Source organism: Squalius cephalus (assembly GCF_949319135.1).
Source record: "Squalius cephalus genome assembly, chromosome: 11".
Lineage (NCBI taxonomy): Eukaryota > Metazoa > Chordata > Actinopteri > Cypriniformes > Leuciscidae > Squalius > Squalius cephalus.
Genome location: NC_137132.1, coordinates 17,069,503 through 17,088,740, shown reverse-complemented (window position 1 = coordinate 17,088,740; position 19,238 = coordinate 17,069,503). Strand labels below are relative to the sequence as shown.

The 19,238-nt window shown below is 37.2% G+C and overlaps 1 protein-coding gene across 4 annotated transcripts in view; it reads right to left on the bottom strand.

Annotated features, from left to right (window-relative positions):
* Positions 1–1,730: 1,730 nt before the first annotated feature.
* sez6b (seizure related 6 homolog b) overlaps positions 1,731–19,238 on the bottom strand; it is a 200,112-nt gene continuing 182,604 nt past the window's right edge. Inside the window, exons 10-18 of one of the 4 annotated variants that reach the window (XR_013822753.1) lie at positions 11,440–11,636; positions 9,282–9,476; positions 7,393–7,584; positions 6,962–7,156; positions 6,729–6,785; positions 6,524–6,632; positions 5,325–5,428; positions 2,659–2,772; positions 1,731–2,472 (exon numbers count right to left, since the gene is read on the bottom strand). Coding sequence is in view for 3 of the 4 variants with exons in the window: in XM_079886316.1 (XP_079742442.1) it covers positions 2,443–2,472; positions 5,329–5,428; positions 6,524–6,632; positions 6,729–6,785; positions 6,962–7,156; positions 7,393–7,584; positions 9,282–9,476; positions 11,440–11,636 (1,075 nt within the window). In the remaining variant the exon portion in view is untranslated. Of the gene's footprint in view, positions 2,473–2,658; positions 2,773–3,414; positions 3,492–5,324; positions 5,429–6,523; positions 6,633–6,728; positions 6,786–6,961; positions 7,157–7,392; positions 7,585–9,281; positions 9,477–11,439; positions 11,637–19,238 lie in introns of those variants that run through there. The other 3 variants (XM_079886316.1, XM_079886318.1, XM_079886317.1) reach the window with 3 other exon arrangements.

The following is a 19,238-nucleotide window of genomic DNA, read 5'->3' as shown; positions in this document are numbered from 1 at the left end:
CTCTCCAAGCCTGCAGGTCATGTTTTCTCTCAAGCACGGAGGAAATATCATAAACAAAAGGAAATATTGCCCAAGAATGGGTAAAAATAGTTCGCGAAGAACGAATAAAACAGCCCAATCCAATGGAATATCATTTTTAATTGAAGATGTGTTCCGACAATGCTGTGGTAAATAATTACAGTACAGTACAAATAAAGTAAAAATATATTATAAGTCAAGATAAACCCAAAGAGCCAAGTTTCTTGCAGCCATCAAGAAGCATTTTAAGATTTCTTCCACGAGTGCTTGACTGAATTCCTGCAATGCACTAAAAAAATACATTAAAAACTCAAATTATTCTTCCACTGTTTTTCAGTTCTCTGGACTATCTTGTACAGCACTTCTCATATTACTGAATTGCTCATGTTCTTCCTCACCCATAAATTGCTTTGGATAATTAAATAAATATGAATGTAATGTATGAAATATTTTCATATTGAAAAATGCACTTGAGTTCCTTGAATTCCATTAAATGTTGTTTCTTATGTTCCCAAAACACTGTTGTTCAATTGGAGACAGTGAAACACTGAAACGTACACACACAATGCAAGTCTGTCATGTGACCAGTTGTGATGTTTTTGGCAGCTTTTGCTAATTACATTGAAATAACAATATTTCAATCAATACGGACAACATTCAAATGGAGACCAAGTACATAACTCTTTTAGATGCATATCATTGATATTAACAGACTGAGTGAAATGATGAACAAAGATCTATTCTATAATAGATAAACCTCATATATACATACATTTAAGCCATATCTAATACAAATTTTATGTACATTCTTAGATATTTATATATTAAGAGTGCCTGCTGAAAGAGTACAGTCAATTGTTATTTTGTTCCATATGTATAAAAACATATAAAAATAAACGGAAATCAAAAAATCAGAGCCAATTGATCAGTGAAGGAGGGATGATTTACAAGAACTTCCTGTACATGGATTTTTACTTTTGGCTTACTCAACCAGTGCTGAAATTTAGCGCAGATAGAGAGCACTTCCCCAGCAGGCTTTTGTTTGACACTGTACACACAGGCGAGTCATAATTAAGGTTAACGTAAATGCTTAAGACCACCCCAATGAAACCCACTTCACATCACTGGATACAGATGTACCAGTTTCCATGCAAAACACTACACTTTATAAAACTGCCAGATGTTATTTGAAGGTTGTGAAAAAAAAAAGAAAAAAAAAAAAAAAAGATTTAACTGTAAACCATGCATTGGTTTAATTGTTCAATAATTGCTGTGTTTTACACAATTGATTTGAAGAATCCCCCCCCCCCCCCCCCCAGATTAAATACCATTCAAAAGTTTGGAGTTGTTGCTTTTTTTCAAGAAATTAATACTTTTATTCTGTAAAAATTAATAAAGAGTAAAGACTCTCTATTCATCAAAGAATCCTGATTTTTTTTTATCTTGGTTTCCACAAAATTATGAAGCAGCACAGCTGTTTTCATCATTGATAATAATAAGAAATGTTTCTTGAGCAGCAAATCATCATATCAGAATGATTTCTGAAGGATCATGTGACACTGAAGACTGGAGTAATGATGCTGAAAATTCAGATTTGCCATCATAGGAATAAATTATATATATATTAAATATATTCAAATAAATTAAATTGTAATAATATTTCACAGTATTACAGCTTTTACTGTACATTTCATAAAATAAATTCAGCCTTGGTGAGCAGAAAACATTTCTTTCAAAAACATAAATCGTACTGACCCCAAATTATTGAACGGTATGTATATCATTGCTATGGAAGCTCATATCTGCCTGAAAATTAAAAGGTAATTGTGTCTTTTTTCATAATTGCAGCTGTATATAGTGCAATTACTTTATATTTCAATGTGAATTTCAATCATTTTTGTCTATATTTCATAACTGCAACTATTTCTCGTACTTGTGTTTTTCTTTAATCTCACAATGTGACTTTACATTATACATAATATGTATTACATAAAATATTTTTTTCTGGAGGGTGGGGTGGGGGGTTGTGAGTCTAAAAGTGCGACAATTAAAAAACTTAAATAAATAAATCTGTTTAGAGAGACATCAGTCACCTAAATAACATGGTTTCCCCTATTGTCAGTCATTCTTTTGAATTCATCAATTCATTTGGCTCAATTACGGGTAAAAACTGTACAAGCAATTCTGCCAGGACAATGCTATTGAAGCTCTACAAAAATAATATCATGTTGTCCACACTCTTCACTTGTGGATGTCCTCAGAAGCAAGGTGATATTTACAGCAGATGAGAAAAGATGAGAAGGTAGGTCCAGGTGAGAATTAAGAGCAGAGTTGGCTACACAAGATGTGAGAGGAACTGAGAAGATCTTCCACAAGGCAGAGAAAGGCTCGCGGTCCTCCATGCTAAAACGAGCTTTGTTTTATTTAAATGGAGACTTCGTATTCTCTCGTGTCCTGTGGACCAAACAAACAAACACATCAAATATAATATAAACATTCATGTATATATATATATATATATGTATATATATATCTCATTTCATTTTGTGAGGGGTGGGAATATGTAAACCAAATGCTGGCTGCAAACACAACATGAAAGAGATGCTAAAGATGGAGACGCCCTACACCAGTGATTCAAACCTTCTCAGCCTCGTCCATGTGATGCTATTCCCTTGATCAACTCTCCTTACAGGCTCTTTCTTTACAACAGAATCCTAGAGAGTACCTCTGGTGGCTGCTTTGAATCATAGGTCTCTGTACAAATCAAAAATACCATGCAACTTAAGCATGAAAAGGACTTAAAAATAATAATCAGTAATGGAAGCATGATGGAAGCTGGAGGGAAAACTATTGGGCAATGTGTGATTTAGGAAGCTGTTGTCTAACAAATGTACACAAAATAGTCGATTATCAAATGAGTATTAAAAAGCCTTTAGATGTTTATGGGGGGGGGGGGGGGGGGGGGCATGCAAAGTCAATTACGCATATGAAATAAAAACCTTTAAAATGCTGAAATTAAATATCCAAAACACAATATTAACCGGCTCTACTTTTTGTAAAACCAAACCCATGTCTCTTCATACCCAAGAGAGGTGCTTGTGATCCCCTGTTTGCATCATCTTTAATTCCTGACACGCATAATCCGAGAACACGACTTCAAGGCATCAGTGCAAGAGGAACCAGCACACACACACACACTCATCCGTCCAGCAACAACACTTACATACAGTCAAACGCAGACGTGGCCCTGGGGGCCAGAAACTGTTATTGAGCGGTTTAGTATATGCAGGCAGTGCTGCTGGGACTGTGTTATGAGTGCTACAGCATACAGAGAGATCTGCAGGGACACTTGGACAGCATATAAGAGGTGTGAATAACCTGCAGTCTGTAACACATGCTACACGCAGCAGGCTGGGGAAAAGGTCCATATATCAGTGTAAAAGTATTGACAGTCAAATTCTCACCTCATTGTTCTTCAGGGATGCAGATGCAGAGAGAGAAGAGAAAGTGCAAATGTAAGTGATTGAGCAAGTTTATGTAGGTCAAAAAGAGTCTGAATAATTTTTCTCTGCATGAAAGTGATAGTTCACCCCCCCGAAAATAATGATTCTGTCATCATTTACTCACTTTCATGTCATTCTAAACCTGTGTGACTTTCTTTTTTTCCCTTTCCCAGAAGCTTTTTTTTCCATACTTATATGGACTTCAGCATATTCAAACGGCCAAATCTCACTGGCTGTTGATTTTCACATAACTAAAAGTGGTGCAACACGCAAAAACAACAATCAGATCAGGCATCATTATTGTGGTGCAACATACAAGTACCATGTTTGTATATACGGTTCAAAAGATTGGGGTTGATAATATTTTACAATGATTTTAAAATGTCTCTAATGCTCACAAATGCACACATCATAAATCAAAGCTGCTTGAAAAGGCGCCCTTCCTGAAATTACCTGATTTTTCCAGTAATTTGATGACTGAATATCATTTTTTTAAGTACTTTTTATAAAGATCACACACACACTAGAGTAATTTCAATAGCCAAAGATATACTTCAGAACTGAGCATAAATAAACATACATATACTATCGGTTAAAAATCTTGGGGTTGGTAATATTTTTAAATATTTTTAAAATAAGTCTCTTGTTCACCAAGGCTGCATTTATTTGATCAAAAGTACAGTAAAACAGTAATATTGTAAAATATTATTATAATTTTAAATAACTATTTAATTTTTTTTAAACAGTTTAAAAAAAAAACCATTCCTGTGATGGCAAAGCTGAATTATTCCAGTCTTCATTGTCACATGATTTTTCAGAAATCATTCTAATATGCTGATTTTCTGCTCAAGAAATATTTCGTATTATTATCAATGTTGAAAACAGTTGTGCTGCTTTATATTTTTGTGGAAACTGTGATAGATATTTTATTCAGGATTCTTTGATGAATAGAGAGTCTTTACTAAACTAACTAAACATAATTGATTAGAAATAAAAATATTTTGTGACAAATGGCACTTTACTGTCACATTTGGTTTATTTAAAGTATTCTTTCTGAATAAAAGTATTAATTTCTTAAAAAAAAATCGTACTAACCCCAAACTTTTGAACGGTAGTATACAAGACTTTTCACTGACTAACAAAATTCATTTTGGTTTGTTTGTCACTTAAAGCTATTAATTACAGAGTCATGTGGACTAGTTTTATGATGCCATTTGACCATTTGATACTTTTACAGTAAGCACAACAATCTGTCCCCATCCACTTGCGGCATTGTGCAAAATTTCTCCCTTTTGTGCTCCACAGAAGAAAGAAGGTTTTGGAGCGACATGAAAGGGAGTAAATGATGACAGAATTTTAATTTGTAGGTGAACTATCTCTTTGAGCCGAAAGTGAATATTGAACAATGAGAGCAGGTGAAGCAGAGGTGGCGGTGATATGCCAATATACTGCAATAATGAGGTTAAATGTGTCACATCCTCTTTGGTGTTCTGCCCCACTGATAATTTTGTAAATCTGTGTGATCGTTAATGATGAGATGATGAGGGCGTGGCTTTGTGCGCCACTTCATTTCAACTCCAGAATGCCACTTTACAGCTAATTAGATTACAGAAATGAACCCACAATATGGCAACGCAGATGGTGTTCAAAGTGCAGATGTGCACCTGTAAGACTGAACAGATGAGTACCTCTCAGTCTACATTGAAATATCACTACGAATGGATGCGATGGGTAATACGCTTCAATTACAAGTGATGAGGAGGTTGCCGATGAATGTAGCCTTATGGTGAGCACATGGTTTACTTACTGCAGTTTCGTAAATGGGGTTTTCAAAAGCTGACTCTCCTCTGATGTGATCATATTGTGGTGATGTGGACATGGACAGGCGTAGAGACTTCCCCTGCACCCTGAAACATACAAACAAACATCAACAATTCATATGCCTTGCACTGGCCTGAACCAGAGAAAGGAGATTTGAACTAAATTATCACTGTCACAAACATTGTACAAATTTCATTTCATTATTACATAACAAAATGTCAAACCATGTGGTGGAGCTGCATGATTAATCGTAAAAAGATCATGATCTCCATTCAAACACCAACACGATCTTATTCCTAAATGACAATGATTCGCCTGTATCTATTAAACATTTGAGAAGTACGATCGTAGTGAAACATTCAGATCTCGCTGAGCCAGAGAGAGCAGTTGTCATGTATGGAACAGCTTCACAAACAGTCTTTTCAACCACACAGTATTTTTATTTCTATTACAATAATTAAAAGGGTCACAGAAGTACTGGGATAAAAGTTTATAATTCAGATAGAAACTCTGATATCTACAGTAGCGCTCAAAATAGAGTAAATCACCTTTTGAAAGTAATGATTAAAGTAAAGATTGTATCAATTACATTGTTACACCAGTAGGTGGCAACAAGTGACTTGAAAAAATGTGTTTGTCATTGAATTATTCATTCAAGAGATTCGTTCAAAAATGTTGATTCATCCAGTAAAGTCATTTAATCATTCGTGATTACAATTTTTTTGTTGTTGAATAATTCATATTAATTTTACATTTTAAATAGACTGCAGCAATTAACATTTTGTCAGAACCTGTAAATTAGGTTTTGTCTAGTTGTTTGTTCAGAATTGTGGGAGAATCGTGATCTCAGTTTGAAACAAAAAAATTGTGATTCTCAATTTATCCAGAATCATGCAGCTCGAGTTTTTTTTTTTAATTATAAGATTTTTTAAATGTTTTTGAAAGAAGTTTCTTATGCTCACCAAGGCTGCATTTATTTGATCAAATATACAGTAAAAATGTTGAGATAATATTACTATTTAAAATAACTATTTAAAAAAAAAAAAAATCAAAAGCATTTATCAGGAAAAAAATATAATATAAACATATTTACTGTCACTTTTGATCGATTGAATCGTCCTGAACCCAACTTTTGAACGGTAATGTATAAATGTTTAAGTGTAGAATAAGTGACCACTTACCTTGAAAAGTAGAAATATATCGACAAGATGATAATTATGATTACAGCCACTGGTATGAAAATGGAAACAGCCACACTGGCTCCTTCCATACTGAAATCTGCACTGGCCACTAGTAGACAAAGTACAGCAAATACATAAAATAAGTCGAGATGGATACCTGTGATTACAAATACTGTGTGCATTTCTAAGATGCAAAAGTTCTTACCATCCAGCCTACGTTCATCGATGTACTCCTGCGTTACCGCTGGGAGAAAAGTGAGAGCTTTTAACAAAACGAGAAAATGTTGCATGTCATACCAATTATTCAAAACAAACACTCCCTTCCCTGAAGAGAAACAACATATCAATAAATAAACATCCACTGCAGACAGGATAGAGACCTTGAATATTATAGTATGCAGATCACACACCATGAACATTGCAAAACACACAGACTACCTTTGCACAGCGGGGGTGGATGACTCCATTTGGAAGGGTGCCCGGGGACACATCGGAGAACAGGCTCACCCTGGAGCTCAAACCCACTCATGCAGGAGAAGCGCAGAGTTTCTCCAGCCTGATACGTACGCTTCTCGGAGCTCTGAATGGTATAGGCGGGAGTGCCGGGGTTCCTACACGGCTCATACGATTCAGCTGTATAACACAAATACACGTACACACACATTCACAAATGTGGATAAGTTAGTTCTATACTACTTCTGTAAAACAAGAAAGGCTCTTTTTCAATGGTTTTGGAGTTTATACTGTAAACTGTAAAGCCTTCATTGCAAGTTGATTAAATTGTAATTATTATACAGTTAACAACCACTATGTGTGTGCATCTTTAGGTGTATATATGGGATTATTTGCGAATGAAATCAAGTACTCACGAACGCATTTGGGCAGTTTCTCGCTCCATTTGGGGCCGGTGGAGTCACGATGGTAGCAGGAGAGGAGGCTGTTTCCTGACAGTGAGTAGCCTTTGTTACAGATGTACTGGACAGTTGAGCCCACAATGAGACGCGGACCTGACATCACCCTGCGACTGTGCTCCACTGTGCCTGGGTCTGGGCATGACAGGACTGGTAAAGAAAAGAGTTGAAACAATATTAAATTAATCTCAGTTGAACAAGTCTCTAAGTGCATTTGATGTAGTAAAGAATACAGTAAAAACAGTTATATTGTGAAATATTTTTTACAATTTAAAATAACTGTTTTGTATTTTAATATATCTCAAAATGTAATTTATTCCTGTGATGGCAAAGCTGAATTTTCTGAATTCTTACAAAGTTCAGAGGAACAGCATTTATTAGATTTTTTTTCTTCTTTTCTGAAAATTCTTTACTGTCACTTTTGATTGATTTAATGCATCTTTGCTGAATAAAAATAATGACTTAAAAATTGTACTGACCCTAAACTTTTGAACAGTAGTCTACATGAACAATTACTATTTTAATGGCTTTGCAATGTAAGCTTCATAATAAAACAGGTAAATACATTAACATGGCACTATAAACATGCAATATTAAAGTTTACACAATATGTAACAGAGGGTCCCTTTCAGTATGTTAGCCATTCAAAGTTAGTCAACAAATTAGTTGATTTGTATTGTAGTTCTCACTTTCACCTGAGGGTGGCACCAATGACTTATATAAAAAAATTAGTTGAGCAAACAATGCTTTTGAATTATAAGAAATGATTCATTTTATTTAGTTATTCTTGCAGTTTCCACATCTTTTGCTGCTTTTTTTACATTACATTTATGCATTTAGCAGACACTTTTATCCAAAGTTATATATGGTGCACTCAAAGTACATAGTATCAGTATGTTTTCTGATTTCTTTGTTCTTCACGTCTCAGTCATACATGTGGTTCCACATCCAATCAGAGTTCCAGGGGCCACCGCTCATCTCACCCAGACAGTGTGAGGCAAGAAGAGCATGTGACTTTGATCTCAGGGCAGTGTACGGACACACAGTGCTCTATAATAAAAAGATGACTTCGCTCCAGCCTGCCCAGCTGCAAACCCAATTCTCTCCCCTGCAGAAGAGGGGCAGGAAGAGGGGACGGGAGAGGCGAGTAAAATTAATGATGTTTGCGTGGCGGGTGAGAAGCTTTGAACCGCATAACGGTCCCCGCTGCTTTTGGCCTGCTGTTTTTGTGAGGGACAGCGGCCCCAGGGTCATACGTGTGTCCTGTCTGCGGATACTTCAAGCGACGAATGTCTGCGGACGTCCTGGCAGCCTGCAGTATTACACACTCACACACACAGTCCAAGCTACACAATAGCCATGCGACAAGATTTAATTTCAATCACTGGAGCACCCATGGTTACAACAGAGCTACCCTGCTCTGAAATTTGTTGAAACACTCGATGAGGTCTGGTCTCACAAGGGGGCGTAGAATGAAATAACAATTCAAATCATAGAAATCATCTTCACAAAGGTATCGTAAGGTGTGAGCACATAGAGGAAGATGCACCAATACTGCGAAGTGAAATGGCGCCTGCTTCATCCGTAAAGTCGCCCTTGAAAGAAAAGTGAGTGATTACCCACAAAGCCCTCCTTCACTCCTCACCAGTCCTTGAATGGGACCGAGTTGCAAAGGCGAACAGGCACTTGTGAAATTCCCCCCTCAAATGGAATTCAAAAGCTCATCTAGTTTTAGAGCACAGCATTGCTCTTGATCAATAGGCAGTGCGTGCTGGTTTGGAAATGGGGTGAAAATGGATTTTAGAGAGAGTGGTTATCATCATGAATGTGTGTGTATGTGTTTTCACCTCTTTCACAGCTGGGCAAGTCTCCACTCCAGGTCAGGTCCCATTGACACATGAGCATTTCGGTGCCCACCACCTCGAAGCCCGGGTAACACTGATAGGTCACCACCGTGCCGTGCACCAGGTCAGGGTGAGATGTGCTCTTCCAGCCATTAGAGATCTCTGGAAGCTCTGGACAGGTGTCATTACGGGGAACCTCTGCAAAAAGAAAAAATCATTTGATGCATCAACTTTTCCTCAGATATTTCTCCTACAATCATATGAGATAATTGCTAACATACTGTGAGAGTATAGAGCTATAACGTGAATGTTTGCATAACACAGATTACTTGTTTTAGGAGAATCTTATGAGAAATATTTGAGATCATTTGACAATTTCGGACTTTTGAAGAAATGTCTTAATGTTTTTTTTTTTTGTCCATACTATGGAAGTCAATGGTCACCAAAATGCTTTCATTGTTCAGAATATTGAACAAACACAAATTCTTGAATTCCACAGAAGAAAGAAAGTCATACAGGTTTAGAATGACACGAGGGTGAATAAATGAATGAGGACAGAATTTTCATTTTGGTAGATTTCATTTTTGGAAGATAAAAATTTTCTGAAGTGGTCTCATCAATGCTCTTAGATTTGCTAACATACCAATTTTTGCAATGAAAAGTCAAAGATTATCATGTGATCTCAAATATTTCAAATGTGGCTAGGATGTCAGGGTTACTCTTTTTCAAAGGATATCCTGGGATTTTTAATAACCACAGAGAGTCAGGACCTCAGTTTAACGTCTCATCCCAAAGGAAAGACTCTCCATTTAATCTGACTGCATTTAATATAAATCCATTTAATCTACTTTCCATCTAATCTGACTGCTTTCTAAGAGAGAAGACTGCGACATCTGTGAGATGTAATTTAATCTTTAAAGGATCGCTCACCCAAAAATGAATACTCTGTCATCATTCAGTCAACATTATGTCATTCCAAACTTTTTTCTTTCATGGAACATAAAAGAAGAACTTTTTTTATTTATTTATACAATGAACATGAATGGAGACCAATGTTGTTTTTGGTACCGATTTACTTTCATTATATGGACAAAAACAGTTTTGAAAAATCTTCATTTGAGTTTCACAGAATAAAGCAATTCAGGTTTGGAACAACATGAGGGTGAAAATATGATAGGATTTTTATTTATGAGTGAACTATCCTTTTCATTAAAGGTCTCCATTTCTTTCCATTTAATCTCACACCTTTCTCTAAGAAACAACTGAGACAGCAGTGAGTTCTCATTCGTTACTTCTTTCCTATGAAGTGAGACTCAATTAGTTTGATTAGAAAGAGGGAGAGAGGGAGAAACAGAATGTTCAATAATGCTTGCAAACAATTTCTTTGTTTCTCACCATGTCCCTGAACAAACCACAGGTGTTGTGCCTAATGACTGATAAATCAAATGCTAGGAATCAGCTTGACTGTGATTAAAATTTGAATAGAGCAGCACAAGACAGTTGGCAGGCGTTTTGCTGATGTCCATTCTTAGAGTGGCAAAACTGTGGAGGGCACGGCACCCGGCAAATGCGGCTAATGAGTACAAACACGCACTGTAATTGTTAGCGCCTCTGCAAGGCCAAATCCTCTGCTCCTGCAGGAGCTGCCGGAGGAATCTTCCCTATGTGCTGCATGAAGGAAATGGAAAAACAGTCCATTTCAGTCCACTCGAAGAATCATCTGCATTCCTCCAGCCTCAGAATAGAACTTATTATATGTTATCTGATGTCGCGAAGTAGGCGGCCACTGAGAGAAGCTGATAGAATGACCTTCACTTTATCCCCAGGAAAGGTGAGGACTAAACCAGCTGTGGCTCTTGCTCTATAACCTCTCTCTACCTCTTTCGTCTCCTCACCACCTTTCCATCAAACTGAGATTGGCAATCCCTGCGGCATCTCAAATAAATCTCATAAGCAGATAACTAACGAGCTTCATCCGACTACATTTGAGATTAATGAGACTGACATACACTGCCATTCAAAAGTCTGGGGTTTGTGAGAGTTTTTAATGTTTCTGAAAGAAGTCTCTTCTTGAAATCTTACTGACACCAAACTTTTGAATGTGTACTGTACATGTTTGAAGCTGAGAAAGTGCCATAGAAAGGGTTAAACAAGCCATTACCAAAAAAGTGCACCACAAAGCCGTTGTTGTAGCCATAGATGTTGGTAGCAGGGTCCGACTGGAACTGGATGGTCACATCAGCCATGGAGGTGTAGAGTTTGAAGCGAGGACGGGAACCGCCGTACTGGCCCAATATCTTTGCAGTCAGGTCATCTCCGTCGTAGAAAGTCAGCAGGTCGTTCTTTCCCATGTGGAGACTGCGAACAGATAACACACAACGGGTCAGTCACAGACTAATCCTCTATCTCAGATGTTCAGGTCTCACCTCAAAGCAATACCAGGGGCCCTGATAGATTCCTGACCTCCTTCTCACCTCTCTTCCACTAGTCTTTATTGTCCAGCCTCAGCACTTTTCTCTTGTCCTTGCTGCATATGAAATCTTTTCTGCTGTTTAATGTTTACCCACTGCTTTTGTTAAGCATTTTTTTGGCCACAGTTTCGATAGTCATGCAATCACAAACCACATTCATTTCACTCAGACTATAAAGAGCAAATGATCCAACAGAGGGGGAAACAACTCCTCCTATCTCATGTTTAGAAATAGCTGGAAAATCAGTTTCCTGATTTTCAGGAGCCAGAGAGAGAACATTTGGCAGCTTCCCGGTGGCAAATTCAAGAGAAGCTCAATCACGGACATGCTTTGAATTTTTTAGTGGAACTATTATAGATTTTACAATTAGAATTAAAAAGTCTAATTCAAAGACATAGGTTTTGTTTGAACATTTTAGAGACAATTAAAAATTCTTATTACCATTTTAAATAACAATTTATGAATTTACTAGGGTTTAACTTATAAACACCCATGTGGTTGACAGTATCACTTTTAAATTAAATAAGAAGTAAATTACGGTAAGAAGAGAAAAACAAATGAGTAAAAAACAAAAAACAAAAAGAGTAAAAGACATTCCAAAAAAATAGATATAGTAATGCAAATCAAATTAAATATGTCAATTTTTACAACTGTAAACACAGGACAGAAACATATAATAATTATATGACATTAAATATGTACACATATTTACCAAATACAAATACGCATACTGTAACACACCTACTAATTATTATCAATGTTGAAAACAGTTTAACACATCCTTGTATAATTTCTTTAAAAATAAAGTCTTACTGAACCCAAAATTTTGAATTGTAGTGTATATTATATTCAGTAATTTTCCATAGTAATTTTAACTGGCTCTCCCGTCCATACTTCAGTTTTGGATTATATCAAATATAAAACCAGAAAGTTTTATTTTTTTTAAACCAGAGGGGAATCCAAGCCTGTTGCTGAATGTCTGAGAATATATGACCTTCAGAACACTTTGTTATGCCTGAAAACCTTACACAAAGGTGGCAAAAATCCCAGTCTACTAAAAAAAATGTCAATGAAAAACATTACCTTGACAGCTGATTCACTGCTGCACAAATAATCGGCCTATACTAAAAAAAAACATATTGAGGTATATTACAGCATACAGTATTTATGTCTATTTCTGTGAACGTGAGTGATCTGTAACTGTGGGCGACGTCCACTAGAACTAGACAGTCTGGCCAGTCAGTGGTGGAGGGGGTGTGATTCAGTTGGGCAGGGAGGTGGCATACACACTCTATCTTGTCACTAATTAATCACAAGTGGGCAGTAATGGAAGTCATTACTGAAAAGAGGGGAATAATTAATCATCTCCGTTCTGCTGCTGCACGAGGCAGAATGGTAACATTCAAGCAAAATGAAGACAGGATGTTTAAATTATGGCTTACACACGTACACACACTCATGCACTTACTGTTATATACAGATGTATATTATTCAACTGTCAACAGCCCTCTAATACTGTATGAGGGAAAATCTCTGTATCTATTTCCACTGGGAGACACATTTAAGCCAGAAGAGTCCCTGACCCGCTCTGAGGACCGTAGAGAGTGAAACTGTGTCAGCCCTTATTGGATTTGTTGTGATGAAGTTAAACAAGCCTTTGCGTAGCCGCACACCGTATCTGCCGAGAAAATCAATCATGCTTTCCATTTGCTGGCAGTAATTTCATTTTGTTTAATCACAAAAACAGGCTCAGCTTGACTTGGCCGACAACACAGCCGCCATCAGAATGCATTAAATTCTCATATGGGGCTCGCAGACACATCGTCCTCTGCTCAGCACAATGAAAAGGAAGTGACAAATACTGCCTTTAAAAAAAAGAAAGAAATGTCAATAAAGACATTCTCTGCATCTCAGAGATGGCTGAAATACATTTCTGCTGGTGAAAGCCGTGAAGATGCATTTAATTCTGGTTTTTTTTTTTTCGTTGAGAGATTAATGGGAGTATTTTGTAGAAGGATTTTGCATCTGGTGTTTCTTTGAAAAACTAATACATAATGATCCATCATATGTCAAGCAAAACCGAGCCTATCTGTAATTTACGGGCCACAACTGTTTGTATGCGTCAGAGTGAACAAATTCTTCAGCGGCATCCAGAAGCCTGTCTTTTCTCCTCTGCCCCATGTCTGTTTAGTGAAGAATCATATACCTGAATGATTGCCCTGCTGGAAAAACACCATTTCCAATCAAATCCCCTGTGCCGAGGGTTGGGCACGATGGGCCCTGTGCTCGACATACCAATAACAGCTTTGCTCCCAGGGCACAGCAAGCCCCTGCATGTCTTTGAAACCTACAGTTATTTAAAGTAAAAATGCAGGATGAACTAAATAAAAAAGTTAAACAGGTATGCAACAGAGTTACTAATTCAAATGGTTTTAAAAAATATTAAAATGTAAAAACAAGGTTCAAAATAATATTATATATACAGTACACACTCACCGGCCACATAGGTACACCTGTTCAACTGCTCATTAACAAATATCTAATCAGCCAATCAAATGGCAGCAAAATGTAGGCATGTAGATGGTCAAGATGGTTCAAACTGAGCAAGAATGGGGAGGAAAGCATTGTACGTGGTGTGGTGGTGCCATACGGGCTGGTCAGAGTATTTCCGAAACTACTGATCTACTGGGATTTTCACGCACAACCATCTCTAGGGTTTACAGAGAATGGTCGGAAAAAGATTCAGTGAGAGGCAGTTCTGTGTAAGAAAATTCCTTGTTGATGCCAGAGGTCAGAGGAGAATGGCCAGACTGGTTTGAGCTGATAGAAAGGACACAGTATCTCAAATAAGCACTCGTTACAACCGAGGTCTGCAAAAGAGCATCTCTGAACACACAACACGTCAAACCTTGAAGCAGATGAGCTACAGCAGCAGAAGACACACCAGTGCCACTCCTGTCAGCTAAGTACAGGAAACTGAGGCCACAATTCACACAGGCTCAGAAAAATTGGATGACAGAAAATTGGAAAAACGTTGCCTGGTCTGATGAGTCTTGATTTCTGCTGCAACATTCAGATGGTAGGGTCAGAATTTGGCATAAACAACATGAAAGCATTGTCCCATCTTGAATTGTATCAATGCTTCAGGCTGGTGGTGGTTGTGTAATGGTGTGAGGGATTTTTTCTTGGCACACTTTGGGCCTCTTAGTCCCAATTGAGCATTGTTTAAATGCCACAGCCTACCTGAGTATTGTTGCTGACCATGTTTATCCCTTTATGACCATCTTGTGATGTCTACTACCAGCAGGATAACGTGTCATGTCACAAAGCTCAAATCATCTCACACTGGTTTCTTGAGGATGACAATGAGTTCACTATACTCATTCACGGTCTCCACAGCCACCAGATCTCAATGGAGCACCTTTGGGATGTGGTGAAATGGGAGAGTTTGCATAATAAGTTTGTGGAAACCTACACTTTTGATCAATTTAATGCATCTTTGTTGAATAAGACTATTAGTTTCTTTAGGCTATATATACATATACATATACATATATACACACACACACATACATATATATATATATACGCATGCATGCACACAGGTACGCACGCGCACACACACACACACACACACACGCACACACACGCACACACGCGCACACACACACCTGGATATATTACAGTGTGTGGGAGTCATTGTACATGGAGTAAAACCCACTATGGAGCCACAAGCGATCCTGGGTTGGCCTTAAGTCCACAGGGATTTGTTTAAAATAGACTCAGGACTGAGGTAGCAAATTAACACAGGACTTTCCAGAGATTAAGGTGGATGAGATCGAGTTACTTCTGCATGAATAGCCATACAATGTTGACTTTAGGAAAAGCCAGTCAAATATAAGAGACTAAAACTTCATTTGGATTGTCAACATTTCCAGAGAGACTTAGAGGATGATGCTTTCTCAAATAAAGGAGAGAAATTAGTTCCTCTGTTTTTGGAGAGTTCTTCTTTAATTAGAAAGTTAAATATTGGTCTGGGTTCTGGCTCGGTGCCTGGGGGATGAGACAGCCTTGATTTATTACCAGCCTGCTAAAGGCTGTGACTCTCTGAGGTGCACACAACCACCATACAGAGCTCTGCAGACAAGCCAACTATAAACCCATTATGCCAAAAAATGAAGGAGAAAATGAAAGAAACAATAATAATAATAGAAAAAAAGTCAACAGCTCATGGTTAATTAGGACTATACCCCATAAAAATGGATTCAAACACTGATGCAACACATGAAAAGGCTGTTGAATATAAGATGGTCAAAATGAGTCCAGAAACAAAAAGACATTTACATTTTTTATCTAAAGTTATCAGCTCTTGCTTTCCCTGGGAATCAAACTCATGAACTTGGCATTGCTGGTGCCGTGCTCACACGGATAAAAACAGAAAGCAAGTAGGCCTACTTTAAGCTTGAATTTCTCAAATGGTAGGTATTCCCAGAATTTACCCATGGGCCATAATTTACAGCATTTTTTACACATAATTTTTTCGAATAATTACTGGGAAAATTAAATGCAACTATTAGCACAATTAATATACGATTGATACATTTACATATCAATATGTTTGAGAACAACAACAGCGCTACATTGTGATCAGCAGCTCTTTGTGGCTGTCTTTATTCATTCAACTGATTTGTTCAAAAATGTTGATTTATTCAGAAAATAAAAAAGTGACTATCTTTATTAGTGAGTCACTGAATCATTAACTCAACATATTGATTCAAACACAATGATACATTCAAGATCGAAACATTTTTGCTCTGCTTTGCTGCTGTGTTTGGAACTTTTCTCATTGGTCTAGCAAAAACTGACAAAGTAACTGACAAGATTGTATCTTTTGTATTAGGGCTGCCATCAATAGAGAAGAGGCTTATTCGTCAAAAATTCCACAGGAAATGACGAAGTCACGCAGTCCGTGAGGGACAGATTGTTAACGGTGGGTCCTTTTGGTAATTACAGTATGTCAGGCAGGAAATCCAAACGGTTGCCTATAATTAATCAACCTCAAATATGGCCTATCATTTAAAACCTAGTAGTAGCAACTTTACATGGCTGCTTGCTCTAACGTTAACCTAAATAATTAAATGGGCGCTACTATTAGGCATACATCCAAGTGTTTGTCTGTGGAAGCTAGAGTATAGCACGCTTACTGCATGACATGGTGGCGGGATCACTTGCATTTTTTTCCTAATAACAGCGGAAACAACTTAAAATACTCCGTCATTTATGGTCATACATATAAGAGTAATACATCGAAATCATTCGAAAGGGTCTACTTTTATTTGTGTAAACTCACAATAACAACAAAACATTGTGCATTTTGTAAAATAAAGAATAACAAACAGGATGCGCTTTCTGCCGTCTTCGTCTCCGTGAACTCAAAGATGTACCGAAAATCAGCGTATAGGCTACTTGCCTCACAGACAAGTTGAAAAGTCTGCTTTTAAATGAACCAATTTGAATAAAAAACAAATACTCTCTGATTATGTAATCTGTATGAAAGGTGCATTGTCTTTAAAGGCGCACTATACTGTTGAGATGAAGAGTCAGCATCCTCAACTTCATCTTTGCAGCCGACACTGACTCAGAAAACACTAGTTTATTAATAAACAATTAAAAAGTCTCCTTGTTATTTTTTTCCGACGCATTTATAATCATATTTGCCAGTGCTTTGCGGCAAGCTTTATGTGTGCGTTTGAGCGCTGAATAGGCTATATTCCTCCATGCACCCAGTGTATATTTGATCAGCCCAATTAAATTAATATAAACGTGTGATTAATTGACTAATTTCTTAAATGAATGACTATTAATCTTTAGTTGGGGGCAGCCCTATTTTATATATATACAAAGTACATTTAGGCATGAAGGCATGAACATCCTACTTGGCTAAATCATGTCGATCTTGTACAGCTGTGCACTACAACTCCAGTAGAGGGCTGTAGCACTCATGGGAATCCCGGAATTTGACTGGCTCTGATATATTCAGCATTCCATGCTGTGCGGCTAGGTCTATGAAAGACTGTGTGCAGGTGTTCCAGCTGTCACCTGTGCACCTCTCTCCCCCCTTCCTCCGATTCACGGCCGGCACATACAGCATGAGAAACCCTCCCTGCTAAATTAATTCATCAGCTTTCATTACGCCCCACGTTCTCAGGTAATTGGGAGTGCACGGTACATTGATGAATGATTACAGAGGAGTGGGTGCATATTCATTATTGGGCTAAAATGTTCTTATAGCCCCATAATGAGCCTCCAGCAGTGGCCCGGGCCCTGCTATTACAGTACCCATGATTCAAGTTCAACCAAAAGGCTCTGCAGGACACCTATGTAGCAATAAGGACCTGTGTGGGGCCAATGATCGCTTGTTAGAAGTTGCATGCAAGAATATAAGTACAGAACTGGGTGAAATAGGGAAACTGGAAAAGTAGATTTGTTTCTAGTCTCTCAGTCTCTCTGGGCTGAACAGCTGTGGCTGACTCCCTACTTTCTCATTTTCCCTCGCTATATGTCTCACTTGATGTGCCTGGCTGATAATATCCCATATGTCCTTTGATAAATTTGGTCATTTGAAAATTATAAGGATGGGGGATGCGTAGGCTTCGCAATGGACCATAATGACTCCAGACACTCCTAGACCAATCCAACAATGTTTCTCTGCTGCTCAATCAATGGTACTGTTTATTGTCGAGAGAATTATGAAATCACAAGATAAAGCATGAACATTTTTATTTAAATTACATTTGGCCATTATTAGGGACATTGTTTTATTTTCTGAAGATAGGCTGTTCACATTATATATTCATTCTAATTATGAGCCCCTCATATATTTGAAAGCCCTCTCATTTAGGCCTAAATTATGCTTTCAAATATAATTATACACATTTTATCCACAGAAACTGACACTATAATATATAGAAACTATATATATATATATATATATACTGTATATATGTGTGTGTGTGTGTGATTATAAGTTGCAAACTACGTTCAAAGGTTTGGGGTCGGTGAGATTTTTTAATGTTTCATAAATAAGTCTCTTATGCTCACCAAAGCTGCAATTATTTGATCAAAAATACAGTACTGTTTTATATTTTATTATATTTATATTTATATTTTTAATCTATTTATTCTAAATTTCTTATTATTATCAGTTGTGATGCTTATATTTTTTTGTAACATTTTAAGTCTTTACTGTCACTCCTGATCGATTTAATGCATCCTTATATATATAAAAAAACCTACTGACTCCAAACTTTTGAATGATAGCATATGGTTAATTACAGTTAGGTCAAATTAATTGCAGAAAACTATACAATATATTAACTGATTCTCAAATTAAGTTGTATTGTATGATGAACTTGTTTCAAACCAAAACATATTTTATAATTGGGGCAAATATCTACACACCAGTATAACTGTCTGAAGACATCTGGAC